Source organism: Acomys russatus, chromosome 22 (genome assembly GCF_903995435.1).
Source record: "Acomys russatus chromosome 22, mAcoRus1.1, whole genome shotgun sequence".
Classification (NCBI taxonomy): Eukaryota; Metazoa; Chordata; class Mammalia; order Rodentia; family Muridae; genus Acomys; species Acomys russatus.
The window spans coordinates 1,579,586-1,601,331 of NC_067158.1; the positions used below are offsets into that span (position 1 = coordinate 1,579,586).

Sequence of the window (21,746 nt, forward strand, 5' to 3'; positions counted from 1 at the left end):
TATACCTTAAGCTCCAACCTTTAACCTGTAGACAAACCAGTGATGAAAACACAAATCTGTTTCACTTAGCTTTTTATTAAAAATACTTTTTTTTTTTTTTTTAAATTAGGTACATGTTTACAGATATATTTAGGGCCTAAGGCATACAAATGTGTGCTCTGGCTTGAAATAGCTGTGTCACTCAGTACAGCAGCTAATGTGGAATCTTCCGAGTTGTGCCTTCCAAGGATCCTTTCATCATGTGGGTGAACATATGCATTATACAATTGTTATCCTTGTATTTTAAGAAAACGTTCATATTTCTGCTGTAAGAAACACTTCCCATAATAATGACTTAAAAGTCTGAAGTTCCTCAGAAAGGAAAATTAAAGGAGGTCTTTGTAAGGTACAAGACAATACTGTGAACTTAAAGTTATATAATAAAAGAATAGAACAGTTTATAGGTCAGGGATGCTTAGATTCTAAGCACTGAGATGGAAGAGGCTTGACAGAACTTGCCTGAACGAATGCCTACTCATACTGATGTTGGCTGAAAGCATCTTCCCTTGTGATACGAGGTGGAGGGCTGTTGTATGTGCACCTTTGTTTAGAGATAAGAACTGCTTCCTGCTGTTATGTCTGCCCAAGGTTTACCTCTTGTCACTGATATTTAAAGTATGTTTGACTCTTGCAATTAAGACTTTCCGACCTCGTGGGTTTTAACAATCTTTATGGATTTTATAAGCTTTTAAAAAGATAATGTAGACTAGACATATCTCAAAAATAAGAGTTTACTTATTATTTACAACAAAACAAAACAAAACAGAAGCCTTAATCATGGAATTACAGGGTCACATTTTAATTCCTGAATTTTACAATTTAGCATTAATATCACCACATGTATACAAATGGTGTAAAACAAGTACAGTGGTATTTTTAATACAAAATAAACATCTGTTTTATGGAAAAACTATACTTCATATCTACACATACAGCCCATCTTTTCCAAACAATAGCCAAAATTAAAATTAACTCCAAAATCTCCAACACAGGAAACTGCTTTTAAGCTATTCCAGGAAAAATGGACCCATTAACACATTACAGAGATGATCTAAAGACTGGAACAGGAATTACTATTTTTAGAATTTTTTCCCTCAATGTAGTAAATTGTAGTTTGGGGTCATTTTTCTCCTCTCAGCAATGATCTCAGATCATAGATGAGCAAGCTAACATTAAAATATTTACAATTGTTGTTCTAAAAATAAAAGCTCTTAATAGTTTGCCTCAATTATTTTAAATTCATTTACGTACATGGAATGTGCTTTTTAAATCTCTTGAAAAAGCAGCTTTCATGTTACTCCCTTGTCCATAGAACAGCTTCCTGTGCGGATACTTAAGTAGCCTCTAAGATCAAATAACCTCTAGATAGTAAATGCCACGCAACCCAGCACCTCTCGCTATTGGTCTTTATGTATCTGTCAGCAGCTCTGAGAACACCCAGACCTACGTTTACTGAGAGCAGAAAGTGAGGTACTGGAGATGGTATTAGAAACACCCTGCTCTAGCCACTCCCCAGTTGTTCTGAAGAGGACCATTTCAGAACACCGCTGTTCTGTTTCTTGGCTGCTCTTACCTCTAAAAATGCTGACTTTGAAGTTCTATTAAGAAAACAATACATTTGGAACCCAGATTTTTTTTTAAACTGTATTAGAAGTTCTTGGTGTAGAGAAATTGGTGTGTGCTGTTACCTAGGGTGTATGTCCTGTCAAACACCAAAGGCTGACTTCTGTGAAATCTTTTAAGAAATGGTCCCAAACAGCATAACTTCATTTCTAATGACAGTTCAATTTGTTTTACATAAAAATTTCTTTTAAAAAGAGGCAACTGATTAAAACAATAATATGGCCAGCACCATTACACAAGCAATGTTATTGGGTACTGAAGTCTCACAGGTTTCTCTTAAGTTGGACCCCCACAGCAACTGTGTATTAAATCAACCTTCTTCCCCCAAACCCGAGACTTCCCATGCTGGAAGCTTTCACCCAGGTTCCATCTTCATTTCTCCTCCTCCTCCTTCTGGACAGCCCCAAAGGCAAACCTTTTAATTACTAGGAAACAATGAAGTTCTTGGGAAGCCTGGTTTCTTACACAACTACACTTTCCTACCTGGTAACAGTCTCTGCTATTCTGTGTGTTGAGTTCCATGAGAAAGCTTTCCACTCAGACTTGAGCTCAGTGAGCAGCTGCAGCGCTTTAGTTAGACCGTGTGCTGGGAGTCCCCCAGCGAGTGTCCTAGGAGCCAAGGCGAGGTCTTTTCCTGGGGGACGACTCTTCTTCCTCATCTTCTTCCTCATCATCTGGGTAGTCCACTAAGCCAACCAAACTTCCCTATTGAAGAATGAACAACATTTTAACACTATATAATCTAAACAACCAGGTAAGTATGAAAAATAGCATGGTACAATATAGTCACTAAGAGATAGCAGAAGCCATTTTTCTAAATAGTCTATCTGATATTAAGATATTTGAATTTAGGAAACAATTGCTTAAATTATCATCATTTATAGAGTGCTACTGGTGGTAGTCTCGCCCTTAGCTTTTCTGCTGTTTCTTTTTAATGAAATTTGAGAATTCAATTTAACAAAATGTCACTAGGAAAATGATTTTCCCCCCAACTTCAAGCAGGAGGACCAACAATACATGGAAGATGAAAAGCACACATGAACTAGTTCATTTCTCTCACTTCATCTGAGAAGTCTCTAGATTTTACATGAATTTATTTCATTATAAAGTATATCCTATTTTTTCACTCTACAGAATTTAAATGGCTGAAGCTAGATAATAAAAAAGAAATAGTTTCTAAAAGCTAGTGATTAAAATTAAAAATAAGGATGAGGTAATTTGGGGTTGGCCTTTTATGATTCCCCTTTGAAGTCCTATGGAAGCTTTGGGCACTCTGCAGAAAATGGCAGGTGTACTCAGCAGTGACTAACTTTGGACCAATCTTATGAAATTTGCGAATGTCTTAGGTACTGAGCAGACTCGGTTGTGTTCAAAGCTGCTTATTCCATGTTACCTCATCAGCAATGAATATGGACTTCAATTTCTATGTATCCTGGCCAACATTTGTCCATTTAAAAAGTATAGCTCCTCAAGTGGGTATGAACTGTTCTTGTGCTCTTTAAAAATCTCGTGTATGGTATATGAGCATGTCTGCTATGAGGCATGTGCAGTGTTGGGTAAGCGGAGGCAGAGGACAATCTTGGGTGTGGGTTCTCACATTCTACCTTGTTTTAAGTTAAGAGACTCTGTGGCTTGCTACTGCATATGCCAGGACAGGTTACCTGCAAACTTCTGGGGGTTCTCATGGCTCCTCCTGTCTTGCAGTAGGAATGCTGGGATAATAGCCCCAAGATCCCTTATGTGGGTTCCTGGGGCTCTGAACTCAGATCTTCATGCTTTCATAGCATCTGCTTTAACCATGGAGCCATCACTTCAGCTCTTTGCTGTGGTTTTGATTTGTATTTGTCTGAGTGATGATGTCAAACATTTTACCATGTGTTCACTTAGCCTATTTATAATACTTATTTTCTTTGGAGAAATGACTGTGTATGTCTTATGGGGTTTGCTATCACTGGTAAGCCTCCTTGATATACTCTGGACCTACTTCTCACAGGGTCTGCAATCAGCACTCCATGTTGTGCTCTATCTCTACTTTATACTAGTGTCATTTCTCATCACAATGCCATTGCTTTTTTTTCTTCCCTTTTGAGTTAGGTGCTATATTTAACTACCCAACTCAAGGTTGGGTATTTATTTATTTATTCCTGCTTTCTGAGAGCTTTGTATTTATGTTTGGGTCTTATAACTTTTATATCAAGTGAGTCTAACATCTCTCTTGCATGTGGTTAGCCAATGGTACTTGTAGAGAAGATGGGGAATATGCTCACACATAGCTAAATAAAATGACCAACAGTGCTTTAATAAAATGAAAGTCCTAACAAAAGAAGAAGAAAAAAACCTGTTTATCCTAAAATTTCTCTAAATATTTAAGATAGACCTCAGAAGTTTGCATATAACGTTGGGAGTCAAGTTCTGATGACAATACAATCTTTTCGTTCTTTGAAACTTTCATCTAAGCCATCTGCAGTACACAGAGCAGCTTCAGACAGAAATGGCAAAGTTTGTGTGTTCTGCGTATCTGACATACCTTAGTGGCTGTCACTGATGGAGCCAGGTTTGTGGCTTTGGAAGAGGACCCATTAGAACTTGCTGGTGTTGTCTGAGCCACTACAGACTTACTGTTAGTACTGTTTGTTCCATTAGCAGCACTGGGGGAATGCGAGAAAGTAAATTTGAAGCCACCAGATGATGTCCTTTTGGGAAGGTTTTCCTTGTCTTCACTTTCTTTTGCTAAAGCAAAAGTAAAATTGAGCCTGTATTAAATACTTCTAAATCAAAGCAGCTCTCAAAGTGACAACACACAACTCTGCTTTCTAAGAGCTACAAGACATGTACACATTCTTGCTGGTGAGGTTCCTAGGAAGCTCAGTGAACAGAACCATCTCACAGCTTCCCTAGAAAGCTACTAGCAGTTTGACTTGACACTGTCTTCCACTCACTGACTCTTCAGTTTTTGACTCCTCTCTAAAAATCTTCCCTCACAAGTCACCATTTCAAATACCTAAAGACAACTCTTCAAATATCCTAGTCTCTTAGTCCCTAAAAACTCCAAGTTCCATTACCTGTTTCTTTTATAGCTTAACTGTCCAAACCCATTTAGTGCTGGTTAATTTTATTTTGAGATATTTCCTAACAGCATGTACCCAACAATGGACACAATGCTTAAGCACAGCCTTTCTGCTTTTGAAAATACTGAGTGAAGGGGAAAAAAAAAATTGTCAACTAAAAAGCACCTGTTCTGGGATGGGGACATATAGCTCAGTGGTAGAGTGTTGGCCAAGCATGCTCGGGGACCTGGGTTCAAGAGCTAGCAGTTATGCAAATACAAAGTAAATAATGCTCTTTAGAATACCAGTAGGCTCCTTGTCATCTCTGGGCAGAGCTCATGCTGCTTATGAATAGGAAATGAGTCAGACTGGAGAATAGCTGAAAGAAATTGTACTAAGTCAACTAAATCAGTGTTCTAAGAAGAAATGCCTGTGGAATAAGTCACATTCAAAATATATCCAAGAGACAATTTTCCCCTTCAACATATAAATTTCTATTAAACATTCAAATGGTATTTGCAAGCCAATGTTCTTTAAGGCACACAATTAAAGTGATTATTTCTCTTCAAAGATACTAGCTATAGCTTAGTTGTATACAAGAAGTGGCAAATTTAGCCATTCCCTTTCTTTGGGGCAGAGTCTAACATATGTCAGGCTGGTCTCAAACTTGCTTTGTAGCTGAGAATCACCTTCAATTTCTAATCTTCCTGCCTCTATGTCCTGAGTGCTGGGGTCACGAGAGGGTGTTACCATGCCTGGGTTTATTTTGCTTTTTTTGGAGACGTCTATGTAGCACAGCCTGGCCTTGCAGCTCACAGTGTTCCTACTGCTCAGCCCAGGAATGCTGGGATTAAAGGTGTGCGCCACCACACCAGACTCACCCTATTATATTTTTAAGCAACTATAATAATAGCTGGATTTCAAAGAGCAAAGTTACTTCTTTGAGTTCACCTTGCTCAGGCTGTACATACTAGAGATGGAGTAGTCTTAAGCTTCCATAGTTATAGTCTCAGCTACTTAATAATAGAAACCCTCAAACAATTTAATCACAATGGAAATCCTCAATGAAATTTTAGTATAGAAACAAAGCCAAGACTGGTCTGTTCAGAGAAGTGGCACAGAATTTGAGAAGCTGAGCTTGGGTGGCCATGAGTTCTAAGCCAGAATGAGGCTACATGTTCTAAGCCAGAATGAGGCTACATACCTTGTTTTAAATAATAAAATAATCTGAAAGTTTCTAAACCCAAAATGAATAGCATCAAACCACCAAGTTTCAATATGTTCATTTTAAATATGAATATCCAAAATAATTTAGAAAATATGGGTGACTTTAAAAGAGTATGGTTTAGGGGCTACAGAGATGGCTCGGAGTTTAAGAGCACTGACTACTCTTTCAGAGGTCCTGAGTTCAATTCCCAGCAACCATGTGGTGGCTCACAACCATCTATAATGTGATCTAATGCCCTCTTCTGTCATGCAAGTGTACATGCAGGCAGAGCACTGTATACACAGTAAATAAATCTTAAAAAAAAAAAAAAAAAAAAAGATTATGGCTCAGCAAGAATTCTTGTGTTTCTTGTTTTACAAACATTAGCCAACATTTCCCAAACAAATGAAAATTATTTATGATTATGATTTGTGTGTTTCTGTGTGTATATGTATGGTGCTGAGGATCAAATTCTGGCTGTATAATTGGTTTACTAAGTGAGATGTGGTAATATATGAAAATTCAGAATATTAGTACCTTTTTTAGTCTCCATAAATTTTTCATAACTATCTGGAAAATCATCTTCAGTTTTAGATTTTTCAACTGGTGTCCCAGCTGCCTTTCCTTCTTCTTCATCATCTTCATTAAACCACATTTCTTCATCCTCTTCCAAGGCTTTCGCATCTCTGCGAAATCGGTTACTACGCAATATAGATGGTACACTGTAAGAAATGTATCATAGATGTTGAGTAATGACTACAAGGTCATGACCAGATAAAATTTGGGACGGATGGATAGCCAAGATGAACTAGTGTAGTTTTAATTTAAGATGTACAGTATAGCAAAATAATCTCAGCCATCATGTAGATGTAGTTAGAGAACTCTTTAAATATCTTTGCATGTTGTAAACTAAATTAAGAATCCATCCTGAGTTACTATATACAGTATCAAGTCATCATATAATGGATGGGGCAGGAAGACAGTTTACCCTATGCTGTGCTAATACAGAGCACTTCACATGTTAAGATCTAAATGTCCTACAAATGTAATATACTTAAACAATACCTGTTCAGTTTCTGATTTTGTCTGTCTTTTTCTTGTTCATATTTAGTCTTCAATCCTTTGAATGTCTGAACATATTCAATCGATTCAAGTGCTTTATAAAAGTTTTCAACTATATGTGCAGTAAGAGACTTGATATCTTCCTGTACAGGCACAAAATCCATATTTATAAAACAATATAATACTTGTTGAGAAAAACAAAAACAAAAACTTGTATAGTTCCAAAGTTGATCAAAAAAGGTTTTTCAAAATCACCTTCTAAAAATAAATGTCCTAGATTCCTTACACATGAGCCAGGACAGGACTCCACAGAAAACTTGGACAAGGAGAGGCAATTCACTGGAGCCCTTTAGGGGGCTATAAGGAACATTTGAAAAGCAATGGGTTTAGTTTATGCCTTAGTGCTTTATACAGTATGTCATCATTTAAAGAACACTTCTACAATTTCATATAAGATTATCACAATCCTATATAATAAGCTATACCTGTTTTACTTGCCCCCCTACCTCCCCCCCCAAAAAAATAAGATAAAATTTAGGCCTTGAGACCTTATTAGAGAACAGATGTTGGGCCCATATGTTCAGTAAATGATTTGCTAGTTAACTGCTGTCAAAATAGGCTAAGTCTTATATCAATAGCTAATGAGCACAGGCTCCTTTGATTATGATGTATGCACAAAGCAGATAATCTACTTAACTGGACTCTGTGTTCTCTATTTTGGCAGTAGACTGTTGTATTTGGAACAAAGACATGTTAAGGTTGAAAATTCAGTGTATTAAGCTTATCAGTTTTCAGAAAACAATGCTATCTCTTGTGTACCAAATTCATTTTATCAGAATCTTAGCAAAATGGTAAAGGAAAAAGTAAGTCCATGAGAAAGCTTATGGAAGGCTCCAAGTATTTAAAACAGACAGCGACTGAGGTAATCAATTCTGCTGCTTGTTTTCCAAGCTATAACTACATGTCTCTCCTCTTCATCTATTCAAGTATCACACTCTTGGCAAATGGCAACTCTTAGAAAAATCAGCTTATCTCAAATTACTGTGCATTGCTCTCTCCAGCTCTTCTTATGAGAGAAATGTGGCAGTGCCAGGACATGGCGGCCAGTGCTGAGCGTGCTCTAACAGGCACTGAGTCGCTTCGGCCGCCTCAGTGCCCTCGTCTGGAACAGAAGGCAGTTGGGCTACTTTTAACGTCCCATTTCTCTCATAGCTTAAATTTTAAAATTCCATTCCACTGCTTAGGCATCTTGTATAAACTTCTACTGAAGAAAAAGTTTAATTTTTTTTATTCATTTTTTATTATTACTCCTATGATAGAAAAATGCTTTTTCATAACAGATCACAACAGACACAAATGTCCAACATGTCACACATGATCCTAAGACATTTCCCCAAGAAAATGGAACTGAGAAAAATGAACAAATATGAGTTACAAATCTCTTGAATTTCACTTTTAAATTTCATAATTTCTATAGTTGTTTGGAGAATTACTTGGTACAGCTTCCCTACTACATAGAAGGATCTATGTATGACCCCCAACAGTGACCCACCCCAAATAGAAGGAACTACTACCATTCAACTATTAACTATGTATAAGTAAGAATGAAAAAGTAAGTGATTTTTAAAATTTCAGTTTATTAGAAACAGACTCTAAGACACATGGAATAAATAATTTCAGAAAAATAGGAATGAAGAAATCAATTTGAATACATGCAATCATTTTACTTTTATATAAAATTACTTGTTTACATAGGATTACTAAGAGATCTTTAATATAAACTTACCACTCTTATAAATTCAAATAGTTCAATAACAGCTGAATTCAATAGATTGTACCGAGTTCCATTATCCAAAAGGGCATTTATAACTGGTTCAAAAAGATTTCCTTTGGTAATATAACGATTATAAAATTCATCCTTAAGGCCAATTATTCGCCTCATAAAGCGAAGAGCACCTAGTTTAAAACAATAAAAGAGGATAGTGAATTTACCAATAAATATTATTTTTACAGATATTGACATAAAGGAATGCTTAACTTTCTAAAATAAAAGGTAAGATGTCACATACAAAAAAATTGGGATTTGGAAAAAAAAGTTTAGGAATGACAACTGGCTTGGCTCAGCGGATAAGGGCTTGGTAATCAGAATTCAATACCCAGAATACATGTGCGATAGAAGGAAAGAACTGATCCCACAAAGCTATCCTCTAATACCATGCACACACACAACAGTGATAACTAAAAGTCATAATTAAAAACCCCCAGTACCTATAGAATCTACTACAAGTACTACTTAGAGCAAAGGAGTGCTGCAGTAAAGGAAGCTTGGAGTTAGGGCCTAGGTGGGCATGGGTGTGATGCAGCCTACTGCATTTCTAAGGTAGCACTCTATGGAGGTAGATGTTTGCTTTTTATTTTCTTAAAATACAATCAAAGAACTACCAGTAACATAACAGACCTAAACTTTTAAAACCTTTTCAATGAAGGCTGCAGATCTACTACGCTTGCTTCTCTTGCCTAGGAAAGCTCATTTTTGAATCAATACTACTTTCACATTAAAACAATGTTTAAGCATTACTGCTAAAATGCTTACAGAGTAGCAAGCACTGCAACCATAATCCTTTGTTTTTACATGTTGATCCTTTAACGTAACTTCTCCCTTAGTTTAATTTTTTCTACAGATTTCATTAGCCAGGACTTCCAAATTTTATGTGTTTCTCATTTTAATTCTATTAAGGATATAAGCCTATAAATGAAGAAACTGTGCCTTGTATAACACACACACCACATACACATGTAAAAGATAAAAAAATAAAAATAAAAAAGACTGAGGTATTGGAAAAGGTCTGAGTACACAGACTCATATGCTGCTGCTGAATGAACCAAAAACTTAAACTATAGCTGTAACAGCTTCGCGTTATTATAATGATGGAGGACTTAAAGTACAACAAAGACTTATATACTGGAATTTCATCTAATCAGGGTATGTCGACATTAATAGGTATAATCTACCATCAACTCCAGGATTATTTATGGAAAACCTATTATGAGAACATAAATCCTTCCAAAATTAATATGCAAATATAATTCCAAACAAGATGAACTAAATAAACTCTTGTTATCATTAAAAAACGACTATAAATAACCAGGAAAATAATGAAAATTAAGGGGCTGACTCAAAAGGCAGGCATTTAAGTCTTCCATAGAAATATTAATATAATGAAAACAATAGTTACTTTTTCACCTGATAAGATTAAGTGATAGATATTACAGAAATAAAGCAAGTGTTTTGTTGGCTTACTGCATAGCAAAAGTCGCATTTTTATTCTATGGAAAAATATTTAAAGTTTGGCGTAGGTGGCTAGATACCTAGACTATCATCTCATACTACATCCTGAAGGATGCTACATATGCAAACATAAAAGTAATAAAAATAACAGAAAATACTGAAGAGAAAATTTGTATAATCTTAGAACACTGAAAAGTTCCTAAGCATGACAACCCAAAACATAAATGAAAGGAAGGTAAACTGAATTTGTAAAAATTCATAAAGTGTGTATGTGACACAATATGTATGTTTGCATGTTAGGTGTACATGGAGACTCTAGAGGACAATGTCAGGTATCATTTACTTTCTTTGAGACATGATCTCTCATTGGCCTGAAGTGTTGTTTTCAGCAAAATCCCAAACACTCCTTTTTACCAATGAAGACTCTGGAGCCAGATGCTGGGAAGAAAGCCTACTAGCTCAGAGAGGCAGAGAAAGCACTTAGCTGACCTTCCTACTCAGCTGACATCCCAGAAGGACAAAGCCCCTTCTTCTCCAGGCTGTCTTAAAAACCCTTCAAACAGAACATTTCTTCTTTCTCTATCCAGCCTCTGGACTTCCCCTCACTCTCTATGCTTTTTTCCTATATCCGTTCTCTGTCAATGGTTGTTTGCTCCACCTCTTGACCTATGATTGCCTTTATTTAATCCTGTTTACAGAAAGCTCTTGGATTAAAGGTTATGTGCTAGGGCTGAGTCACAAACAGGTTTTTCCAGTACACAATCTCAGGGTCCCTACTGTGATTAAATACCCTGCAACACTGAAGCCCACTAATTAGGACAGACTGGCCAGTCTCAGAGATGCTCCTGTCTCTACCTCCCAGAGATATCCTGGTGTGCACACCAGGAGCCCTGCACGTGGCTTCTAGGGATCAAATTCAGGTCCTTGTGCTTGCAAGTCTCAACTGAGCCATGCTCCTACCCCAATACAGATTTTAAAAAAAGTTACATGGAAAATATCATAAACAAAAGGTAAGTAAGACTGGAACATTTCTTCCTAAAACATAAACTGCAATACACAGAGTTCTATGAAAAAAGATAGTCTGTAGTTAACATCAGATAAAAATGTAAATTAGGCTAAACATGATGATTCAGACCTCTATCCCAACATTTTGGGGGCAGAGGCAGAAGAATAAGGATCATCCATAGCTATATAGCACGTGAGGTCTGTTGGGTTACAGGAGACTGTCTCAATAAATAAATAAAAATACAAATTATATCAATACATGAAAATATCCTTTGAGAAGAAAAATAAGTTAGAACAAAACTACAAAAACATATTTTCACCACCAAATAACAATTTTAAAAATTAGCAATATAGCTGGGAGTAGTGACTTGGCTATAATCTCGGCACCAGGCTGAGGCAGAATTCAAGGCAAGCCTCAACTATTTAATGTATACCAAGCTAGCTTGGGACCTCAAGAATGAGGCCATGTACTTTTATTCCATTTGTTTGTTTGTCTGTTTATGAGTGTGGCATTACAGGGTATTTGGAAAATGCCAAGTGCTTCATCTTTTGGTAGGTAGGTAGATGTTAAAATTTAAAAAGAATATATGAAAAAGTACACAACATTTTGTCTGCCAATCCTTTTATTATGAATCTTACATAAATACAGTAGCATATAAAGGAGTCTTACACTAGTTTAAAGTGGTGAAAAATCAAAAACAACTTTGTAATCTATGCTTTAAAGAACTGTAAAACATTTGTGGAAATCATACTATGAAATTTTATTTAGCTATCACTAGAAAGAAAAATAAGACCAAATAACTTGTCGTGAAGGGCAGAGAAATGTACTATTTTTCACAAAGATAAAGTTAAGAAAAACCTTGATATGTGTATGAATATGCTTATATACAGGGATAGAAAAAAAATAAACAGAAAAAACTTGGGTTGTTAACACTGTTTAAGTTTTTGCTTATTTGTTTTGTCTTTTTGAGACAAAGTATCATGTCCCAAGCCAACTTATGAATTGTTATGCATTGAAAACTGATTCTGAATTTCTGATCTTCCTACCTCTGCCTTCCAAGTGCTGGGATAACAAGTGAGAGCCACCCTCATCCCATCACAAATGTAATCATGGTAGTGTGATGAAGCTCCACCACACCAGAGCAGTTCTATGAAGAAATGCTGTTATTACACATGCTACTATATTCCAGCAAAACCTACATTAATTCTACTAGATCTAAATGTAAGCAGTATGCACGTGGGAACCATTCCTTCCCACTTCTCGAGAAGCAGTTGTGTTTCTCAGCCATCTTGTTAACACCGCAAATACTGCTAGTAAGTACAAGACTTCAAATGGGTTAACTGGCTTTTACCGCTACTAAAATATTTCTTTAACTATTTTTACAAAAATGCTCATTTAAATTGTTACTTACACAAGGCCAGGAAAGTGTGCTTTGAATTCATCAACACCAAGACTCTTCTTAGCAAGTCCTTGTTCATGATGTAGTTTTTTATGTGGTATGTGTGATGCTCCACACAAAATGTGAGTAACTCTAAAATTAAGGCAAGTAGCTGTGCTGTTTGATAATTATCTACAAAAGAAAAGTATTTTATGAGAATATAATGCAACTGATAGAATAAATACATTCTCTATCTTAGAGCAAAAATACATTACAAATACACATTACTTTTATATATGTAGACTCTTAAAAGCACTGTTTTAAGGTTCTTGTGTAAAAAAATGTAGCAATCTACAAATATGATAATAAAGCCTTAGTCACTTTGACATTTTCCTAGTAATTTTTTCATTAGTGCTACCACTGCAAATGTGAAACAACCATGCAATGGCACAACAAAGAGGAAAGGCCACAGAGTTCACACCTGAAGTGACACAACACAAATTTCTTTTAAATGTGTTAGTACAAGCGTGCCTGCCGAGAACAGCTCTCAGGAGACGGTTCTCTCCTACCACCCTGTAGGAGCTGGGGACTAGAATACAGCAGGCGTACATGTAAGTTCTCCTACCAACTGAGCACCTGGCAGCCCCCAATGCAAATCAGCATTTAAAAAAATGCATAATTAAGAAAATGTTATTATCTGGGTGTGGTAGTGGAGGTGGTTCTCTGTAAGTTCAAGGCCAGCATGGTCTACAAAGTGAGTCCAGGATACAGAGAGACAGAGAAATGGGGTCTCGAAAGACAAACCCTCTCCCAAATAACCCCAAAACAACTGTTCCCCAAACCAAACAAGGAAAAAGTTAGCACAATCAATACCATCTAGTACAACTGTTTTATTTAAGCAGGAACAATACACACTTAAATACATTCCCCCACTCTGTGTGTATAGTCAAGCCACATGTGTGCAGGTGCCCGCGAAGGGCAGATGGAGATTCTGTGTTCCCAGGACTGGGCATACAGGGAGCTGTGAACTGTCCACTGTGGGAGACAAGAGTTTTTCTAGTCCATGCTATAGGAGGCTACGGAAAATAATGCAGCATCCTTTAATAAAATGGCCTTCACACAAAAGAAAACTAGTAGTTTTGTGGTGATCTGAAGAAGTAAGGTGCCCACAGACTCAGGTGCCCATAGGAATGTCACTATTAGGAGGTGTGGCCTTGTTGGAGGAAGGGTGCCACTGTCGGGGTGGCTTTGAGGTCATATATATGCTCAAGCTCTGCCCAGCATGGCTCACAGTCCCCTTCTAGTGCCCATGGATCAAGATGTAGAACTCTCAGCTCCTTCTCCAGCACCATGTCTGCTAGGACACTGTCCTGCTTCCTCCCATGATGATAACGGACTAACTTCTGAACTGTAAGCCAGCCTCAATGAAATGTTTCATTATAAGAGTTGCTTTGGACATGGTGACTTTTCATAGTGATGGAAACTCTGAGATAACTTCAAACACTGTTTTTACTTCAAGTATAAGAAAATACTCTTACATGTTCCAGAGTAAGTTCTATAACAGCCAGTATTACCAGAGCCAAACTTAGAACCAGTCTTTAATAATTATTTATTTATTTTTATTTTATGTGCATTGGTTTTTGCCTCCATGTTTATCAGTGTGCAGGGGTTGGAACTTCTGGAACTCCAGAGTTACAGACAGTGGTGAGCCACCATGTATATTCTTGGAATTGAACTTGGGTCCTGTGGAAGAGCAGCCAATGTTCTTAACTGCTGAGCCATCTCTCTAGTCCCTGGAACTAGTCTTTAACCATTAAAGTTTGTCATAGTTCCCAAATTTTATTTATGTCAGATTTATTTTTAAGCATATGTATACTTGTGTGGGTTTGTGTACATGAATGCAGGTGCATCTGAAAGCCAGAAAGGGTGTCTCACACTTTGGAGAAGTTATAGGCAGTTTGAGCTACCTGGAATGAATGCTGGAAAGCGAACTCAGGTCTTCTGCAAGATCAGAATATGCTCTGAACTGCTGAGCCATCTCTCTAGTTCTACAAAAGTTTTAAAAGGTATTTGTGTGTGTGTGTGTGTGTGTGTGTGTGCGCGCGCGCGTGTCCTTTCTACCTTTCCGTGGGCTATGGGGCTGGAGCTCAGGTCTCCAGGCTTCTATGGCAAACATCTTTACCTGTTGACTATCTTCCCAGCCCTTTAAAAAAGACATTTTAAAACAGTGAGTCTCTCAACACTTTCCTATGGAAGCTCTCCTACAAGTTTCTGTTGTTTCCTCTGAGAAGCTTGGTAGAAAGAATGTAACGATAAGTGTATGTAGCTTCAATATTATAAGGCCAGCACCTTGAATGCATATCCTAAGGAGAAGCAGGCAGTCAAAGACGTAGGCTCATGTAGTACAGCACTGTGCCAAAGTGGGGCTCCTAACTGATCACAGTTAATCACATCTAAAATATAATATCTAAATTATCAACTTACAGTTAATGATTTTTCAAAACAATGCCACCACCACCACCAACAACAACAACAAATTTACAGAGGCAACAATCTGTTTCTCTTCTTTTATAGTTGGAAAGGAGAACTTCTTCCTTATAATAATAAAGCCAAGTCTGTGTTTGGATTTTATTTGTATATTAAAAATGTTTTTCTTATTTCCACACAAATATATATTAACTAAGAATAATTTGTACTTATAAATTATAAATTTATACTTACCAGGGCAAATTGTGTTGGTTTTGTTAGATCCAAGCATATTATCTTAAAAAAAAAGAAATCAACCACTTCAGTTAACAATATCTTACATTTACCTAATGTTTTACAATACACACACATCTCAATCATAATTTCTTCTTAATTTCATAATAACTACTGAGTTGTTTTCTTTGGTCAAATATTATATATCTTTTACAGAATTAGTACTGAGGTAGATCATTAAAATATAATAACAGCGAGCCAGGCGTGGGTGCGCACATCTTAAATCCCAGCCTTTGGGCAGGATTTGAGGCCAGCCTGGTCTACACAGTGACAGCCAGACCTACATACTAAGACCCTGTCTCACAAATACTAGGAAAAATAATAACAACAGTGAAAGTACTCTGACAAAAAAGTAAGATTAAAAACAGTTAAGACAGACACATTATTTTGCTTTCCTTTATTCAACAATTAACAATTAGGATATGTTTCTGCAACACATATTAAAAAAACACAAAATAGTAGAAGTTCAAAACTTCAGAGCAACACATACATCAGCAATGTATTTATGCTACAAATATGTTTCATAGAGCACATGTAAGCTCATTTGCACAGGGAATGCAAAAATGTATACAGGAGCAAGCTTGGAGAAAGCTTGAAACAAGTGTACACAGGAAGAAGAATGTTAACACTCATAGACATGATGCAAGATTTAAAGTACCTAAGAACCTAGATATCACTATAAACAGATCTCGAAAATAGGGTAATGCCTAGAATAGAAGTAAATGTAAATCAAATTTGAAGCTGAAAAATGATACATTAATAGATGAGACAAAAGTCTGGGGCATATCCTCAAGACTGCAGACCATGGTATAGTGGGACTGAGAAGGTGAAGGGGGCCATAGAAAATCCCAACTCTGCAGTTTTTTTGTTTTTTGTTTTTTAAATCAGAAAACAAAAGTATGTTAAGATAGTTTTGATAAAGGTAATACATGAGTATCTATTAATAAAATTAGCTATATCCTGCTTATGGTGGAAGTGTTAAAATGCATTATTTTAACTTACTGCAATAAAAATTTTCTGGGATATGCTTTTTAAAATTTACTTAACTTTGCATTTTTGATAATTAAGCTCCTACATTATAAGTAATATAGTATCAGTCTTGAACCTATCATGAAATACTCCTTAGGGTATATAATCAGAAAGCAATTAGTTAGTTATTAAATAAGGTTATTTCATAAACTGACTGCCCTGCCTCCTTTAAGGCAGGGACCCACAGCCCAGGCTGCCCTTGAACTCACTAGGTAGCCAAGACTGGCTCTGAATCCTGATCCTCCTACCTCCACCTCTCAGTACTGAAATCATTGGCCAGTTGCCACATCTGGCCACTACGTCCTTTTCATTATTTAGTCTAATAAACCAAAAACTGATGCCAAATTGGATCTAGACAGCTACAAATGCCTAAACAGTTCTGTATTCAGATTACCTCAAAATTACCTTTGTCTCCATTCCACTTTAATTCAAAAACTAGAGAACAGCATTAGTAAGTTATGAGCATTAACTAAGCAACAAATATGGAGAAACAACAAAAAAATACATGCTAAGAAAAAAATCCTTGTCCCACATAGTTCTTACCCAAGACACCCAGAAAGAAGGACAATCAGGACTTCATAATGCACTTTAAATCTTTTCTGTCATATAAAGCACCAAGTAATTCTTCCTGGCTATCATAAGCAAATAAACAAGAGAGCTTACCTTCCTCACATTTGTCTTCTGACGTATTGGTCAAAAGTGGAGCGGTGAGGACATGCATACAATGGTTGTAAAAGAAATTTAAAAACTCACTTTTTTCAGTTTTCTGAAAAAATATTTAAAAGAATACTTTATCACCTTTGCATTTATAGACATCTTCAAGAATTAGCAGTGAAGGTCATTTTTAACAGCAGTACTTTTAAGGTAATGTGAACAAATCCCAAACTACCTAGAGTCAAGGAAACGGACTTAGATACATATTTCAACATGAATCCCAAAGGAATCAAACTCAATAATTAAAATTTGATAGATACTAAATAGAAATCAAAGTGAAAAAAAAAAAAAAAGAAAGTTTTTCCAAGGAAATTCAGAACTTTCCCCAAAGACACTGTGATGTGAAGTGTAATGAAGACTATACTAACCCAATGAACAACATGGTGATCACAACTAATAGCAGTGTATTGGGTGCGAAAGTCGTGAGGATGATAATTTTAAAATTTTCTTTTCACTCAGGTTTTGTGTCTGTGTCTGTGTGTGTGTGCGCGCGCGTGTGCATGTGTGTGTGTAAGAGGCACTGTTGCCCTACATTTCACTGCTTATCCAAATCTGAAAAAATACTGAAGCAACTTATCAAGCTACTGAATGAAAATATGAAATTCAGATCAGTTCCTTACAGACTAAAGTTGTAAATTATAAAACAGTTTCTAATTTCTATTCACTGTTTATTAAATCACTGGGCTAACTAATTTATATCAATTTAAAAATAATGTATATATTCTCAATTATGAGGAAATTTTTAAGGAGAAGTGGTCTTTTATATTGAAATAACTATTAATATTCTGAAATCTTCCTTGAACCTTTCATGATTTATGTAATTAACAATCTTTAGCTTACATCAATTTTCTTGCTTTTTACTGTGACAACATTAGTATGTTCACAGTGCTATGCACAACATAAAAAAACAAAACAAAGCAAAACAAGTTAGCACACAGATGCCAAGGAACAAAATCTAAATTCCCAATCTAATTACCATATTTTTTGGTCTATAAGACGCACCTGACCATAAGATGCACCCAGTTTTTAGAGCAGCAAAACAAGAATAACAGTAAAAACAACAACTGGACCATAAGGTGCACCCTAACTCCCACACCCCACTTTTTGAGGAAAAAGCGTGCCTCATGGTTCTAAAAAATACAGTACTATTCCTGGGCCAGTGAGGTGGGTCAGCAGTAAAAGCACTTGCTGCTGAGCATTATCAAGCCTGAGTTCATTCTCTGGGCCCCATATAAGTACAGAGTAAATGCCTGCAAATTATCCCTGGGCCTCCATGCCTACCCTATATCCCCAATAAATAAAGGAAATGCTAACAACAAAATAGGAATTGGACAGATAATAATGTTGTATTTTCTAAAAATTAATTGTTATAAAAATACCATTGCTTTTTAAATACAAATACTTAACAAAGTACTTCATGTTTACCAGTTGAGACTGATTACCAAAATGTTCTTAGTCTCAGTGTGAGTTCTTACATTAGTTGTAGCCAACATGTTCTCTGGATCAATTAGCGTACGAAGAAGTCCCATTAACTGCACTGCACCTCCGAGCTCAGGGTCCGTATCACAGATCATCTGCTCAATCACCACATTAATAAGAAGGATATCCTGAAAGAAAGTATGTTTCTATAAGACCAACACATAGTGCTCACAAAAGAACAAAGCACAGAGTAGCTTATTTAAAGATATTTATTACTGTTTTTTGAAAGTACTAAACACACAAAGAGGGGTGGAGGACTGTTTACTGTTACCATCCTATGCTAGGCTTTAGCTTTAGGTGTAAATCAAGAGGTTGATCAACCACATATGATCACAGAACAGGTGACCCTGAAACCAATCATTTCAGTCTTTAAACAGAAAACTTTTCTAGAAAAATGACAAGCAGTAATTCATGAGATCTGAGAACAGTGTCATAAAGTGACTTAGTACGAGGCTTAGTGTTGCATAAGCTTGTATTCTTAGTGTACGTATCTGTGTGCGTGCAGTGTTATGTGTGTATGAAAGCCTAAGGGTAATGTCCAGTATCTTCCTCTACTTTTTTTTTTTTTTTTCTCTTTCTTTTTTGGTTGTTTTTCTGAGATAGGGTCTTTCTATGGAGCCCTTGGCTGTCCTGGAACTTGATATGTAGACAGGCTGGTTTTGAACTCACACAGATCCACTCCCCTCTGCATCCAGAGTTCTGGAATTAAAGGTATGTGCTACCATACCTAGCATGCACATTAACTTTTGAGACAGGGTCTCTCTGATTCACAGATACCTGTTGCTGTTTCCACTTATCGAGCTCTGGGATTATTGAAGTTAAGTGTTTTTGACACAGGTTTTATTACTCATGCGTGCATGGCAAGCACTTTACTGACCATGCATCACCTTTTCTGCCTTCAATTTCCCCCCCTAAAATATAAATCATAAGCATCAATGAAGAACAAAAAATGACTGTCACACCAAAGGAAAAATGTTCTATCATCAATGGTATATTCTAAGCAAAATCTATTATTAGGCTCTTTATTGTTGTATGGACATTGTGTGGTTACTATGTGTTTGAATGAAAATGGCCTCACAAGCTCCTGGATTTGAATATTTGGTTCCCCAGTTTATGGAACTGTTTGGGAAGGCTTAGGAGGTGTGTCTATTGGAAAAGTTGTATCACTGGGGATGAACTTGGAGGCTTCAAAAGCCCATGTCATTCCCAATTAGCACTCTCTGCCTCATGCTTGCGATGTGATGTAAGCTACCAGCAACTGCTCTAGTGCCATCCCTGCCTGCCTACTGCCACACCCCACTGCCATGCTGCCTTGGTCATGGTGCTTTGTTACAGAAGTAGAAAAGTGACTAAGACAGTTATACAAACCTAGGTGATATACGCACAGCATACTCAAGCAATAATGATATAAATAAATGGGTAATCCACCAATGCTAGGAAAACATTCAATGATGGGATCTGCTAAGCTGCCCAGGCTGGTCTTGAACTCTGAGCTTCAGCAATCCTCTAAGTAGTTAGTTAGGACTTGGATACACTTCCACATCTGAAACACACACTCTCTCTCTTTAAATACATGGCAGGCTTTGTTTTGTTTTTTGAGATTGGGGATTCACTATATAGCCTTGGCTGGCCTGGAAATCACTATGTAGATGAAGCTAGCCTTGAACTCACTGAGCTCCACCTGCCTCTGCCTCCAGAATGCTGGGATTAAAGGCGTGCAGATGGGTTAGAGGAAAAAAAAAAAAATTCTGGTCTCAATCTAATGGGAAATATTTATGGAAGAAGGCAATAAAGAAACATGAATTCACAAACAGCCCAACCCCAAGTAAGACCCAGTGAAGTAGAATACAATTTGCTTCAAAAATTAGTATCAAATCAGGTTTCTGTTTCAGAGCAAAATTTATCAGTCTGCCAGAAATAAGCAAAACACGAAAAAACAAAAACAAACAAACAAAAAAACCAACTGGTTAGACAACAGGTATCATGAAAGAAAAGCTCCTAGGAAGAGATGTGAGGTGCGCGGTAGGATACATGCTAACACTCATAATAAGTGAACTGGATCTATAAGCTCAGTAAAATCCAGTTCCCAACATACTGGAGGGAACCACAGATCTGGAGGTTATGGTGTACTGCTATCCTACAGGCACCCTATTGCAGGACATTTAATCCTATTGTGATCCCTGAGACTGAACTGTAAAAGCCTGTTTTTTTGTTTGGTACAGCTGAACCCTAACATACACTTTTAATTCAAGAGCTTTCTGTACTCAGGATGTAATAAAGTTAACCCTAGGTCAAAAGGCAGGATTATAGAGTAGGAGGGACTTGGAGTTAAGTGTTTAAGACAGCTTGTAGAAGCAGTAGAAATTCTTGGGCTTTAGCTCTTTAGCGCTTCAGCTCTGTGGCTTTGGCTTATTAGGCTTTTAGATATTTGAGTTTACAAGCCTTTGGCCTGAGGTTTTTTGGCCTTTTCCTCCTGGGCTGTCAGCTGAGCTAGTGAGCCTTTTGGGCCTTTTCCATTGGGACATGAGCTGAGTAGGAAGGGATTTGGGATTTTCTTTTAAAACAGCAGCACCCAGCTCACGAATTAAAGTTAGTCTAATGAAATGTACTACCAAATCCACCTAAAATAGAGTTGCTATTTGGTCCCTGCAGACACTAACATCTTGGGATGGTTAAAATAACATAAAAAGGTATATAGTATCTGTCTCATATGTTGGTTCACTTTTTAGAGGCAGGCTATCACTTTAACAGCCCAAGCTAACCTGGAACTTGGTACACAGTTCAGGCTGGCCTCAATCTTGAGACAAGCTTCCTGCTCCAGACTCTGGGGTGCTGTGATGTGCTGTGCTGTATATGTGCTGCCATGCTTGGCTCCTCCATATACTTTAAATAATCTCTAGGCTGCTCATAACTCCTAGCAGATGTAAATGCTATGTAAATAGTTGTTATTAAAGGGGTCTGCATCCTCACAGCTAACTAACTTCAGGTAGGAATACCTCATTTCTTCAGTATAGCAACTTCAGCAATTGTTGCTCAACTGATCTTTCTAGCTTGGATAGAAACAGCTGCAGTAAATACTATGCAATTCATGTTGCTAAAACTGATCTGTAATA

At 36.9% G+C, this 21,746-nt stretch overlaps 1 protein-coding gene across 2 annotated transcripts in view; it reads right to left on the bottom strand.

The window, feature by feature from the left end:
* Positions 1–1,412: 1,412 nt before the first annotated feature.
* Positions 1,413–21,746, bottom strand: part of Ppp4r3b (protein phosphatase 4 regulatory subunit 3B) — a 50,419-nt gene continuing 30,085 nt past the window's right edge. The window contains exons 8-16 of one of the 2 annotated variants that reach the window (XM_051165137.1): positions 18,630–18,761; positions 17,104–17,206; positions 15,373–15,414; positions 12,685–12,843; positions 8,765–8,934; positions 6,982–7,121; positions 6,454–6,617; positions 4,190–4,392; positions 1,413–2,367 (exon numbers count right to left, since the gene is read on the bottom strand). In XM_051165137.1, the coding sequence (XP_051021094.1) occupies positions 2,272–2,367; positions 4,190–4,392; positions 6,454–6,617; positions 6,982–7,121; positions 8,765–8,934; positions 12,685–12,843; positions 15,373–15,414; positions 17,104–17,206; positions 18,630–18,761 (1,209 nt within the window). In that variant the 3' untranslated portion in view covers positions 1,413–2,271. Of the gene's footprint in view, positions 2,368–4,189; positions 4,393–6,453; positions 6,639–6,981; positions 7,122–8,764; positions 8,935–12,684; positions 12,844–15,372; positions 15,415–17,103; positions 17,207–18,629; positions 18,762–21,746 lie in introns of both variants that reach the window. The other variant, XM_051165135.1, reaches the window with a different exon arrangement.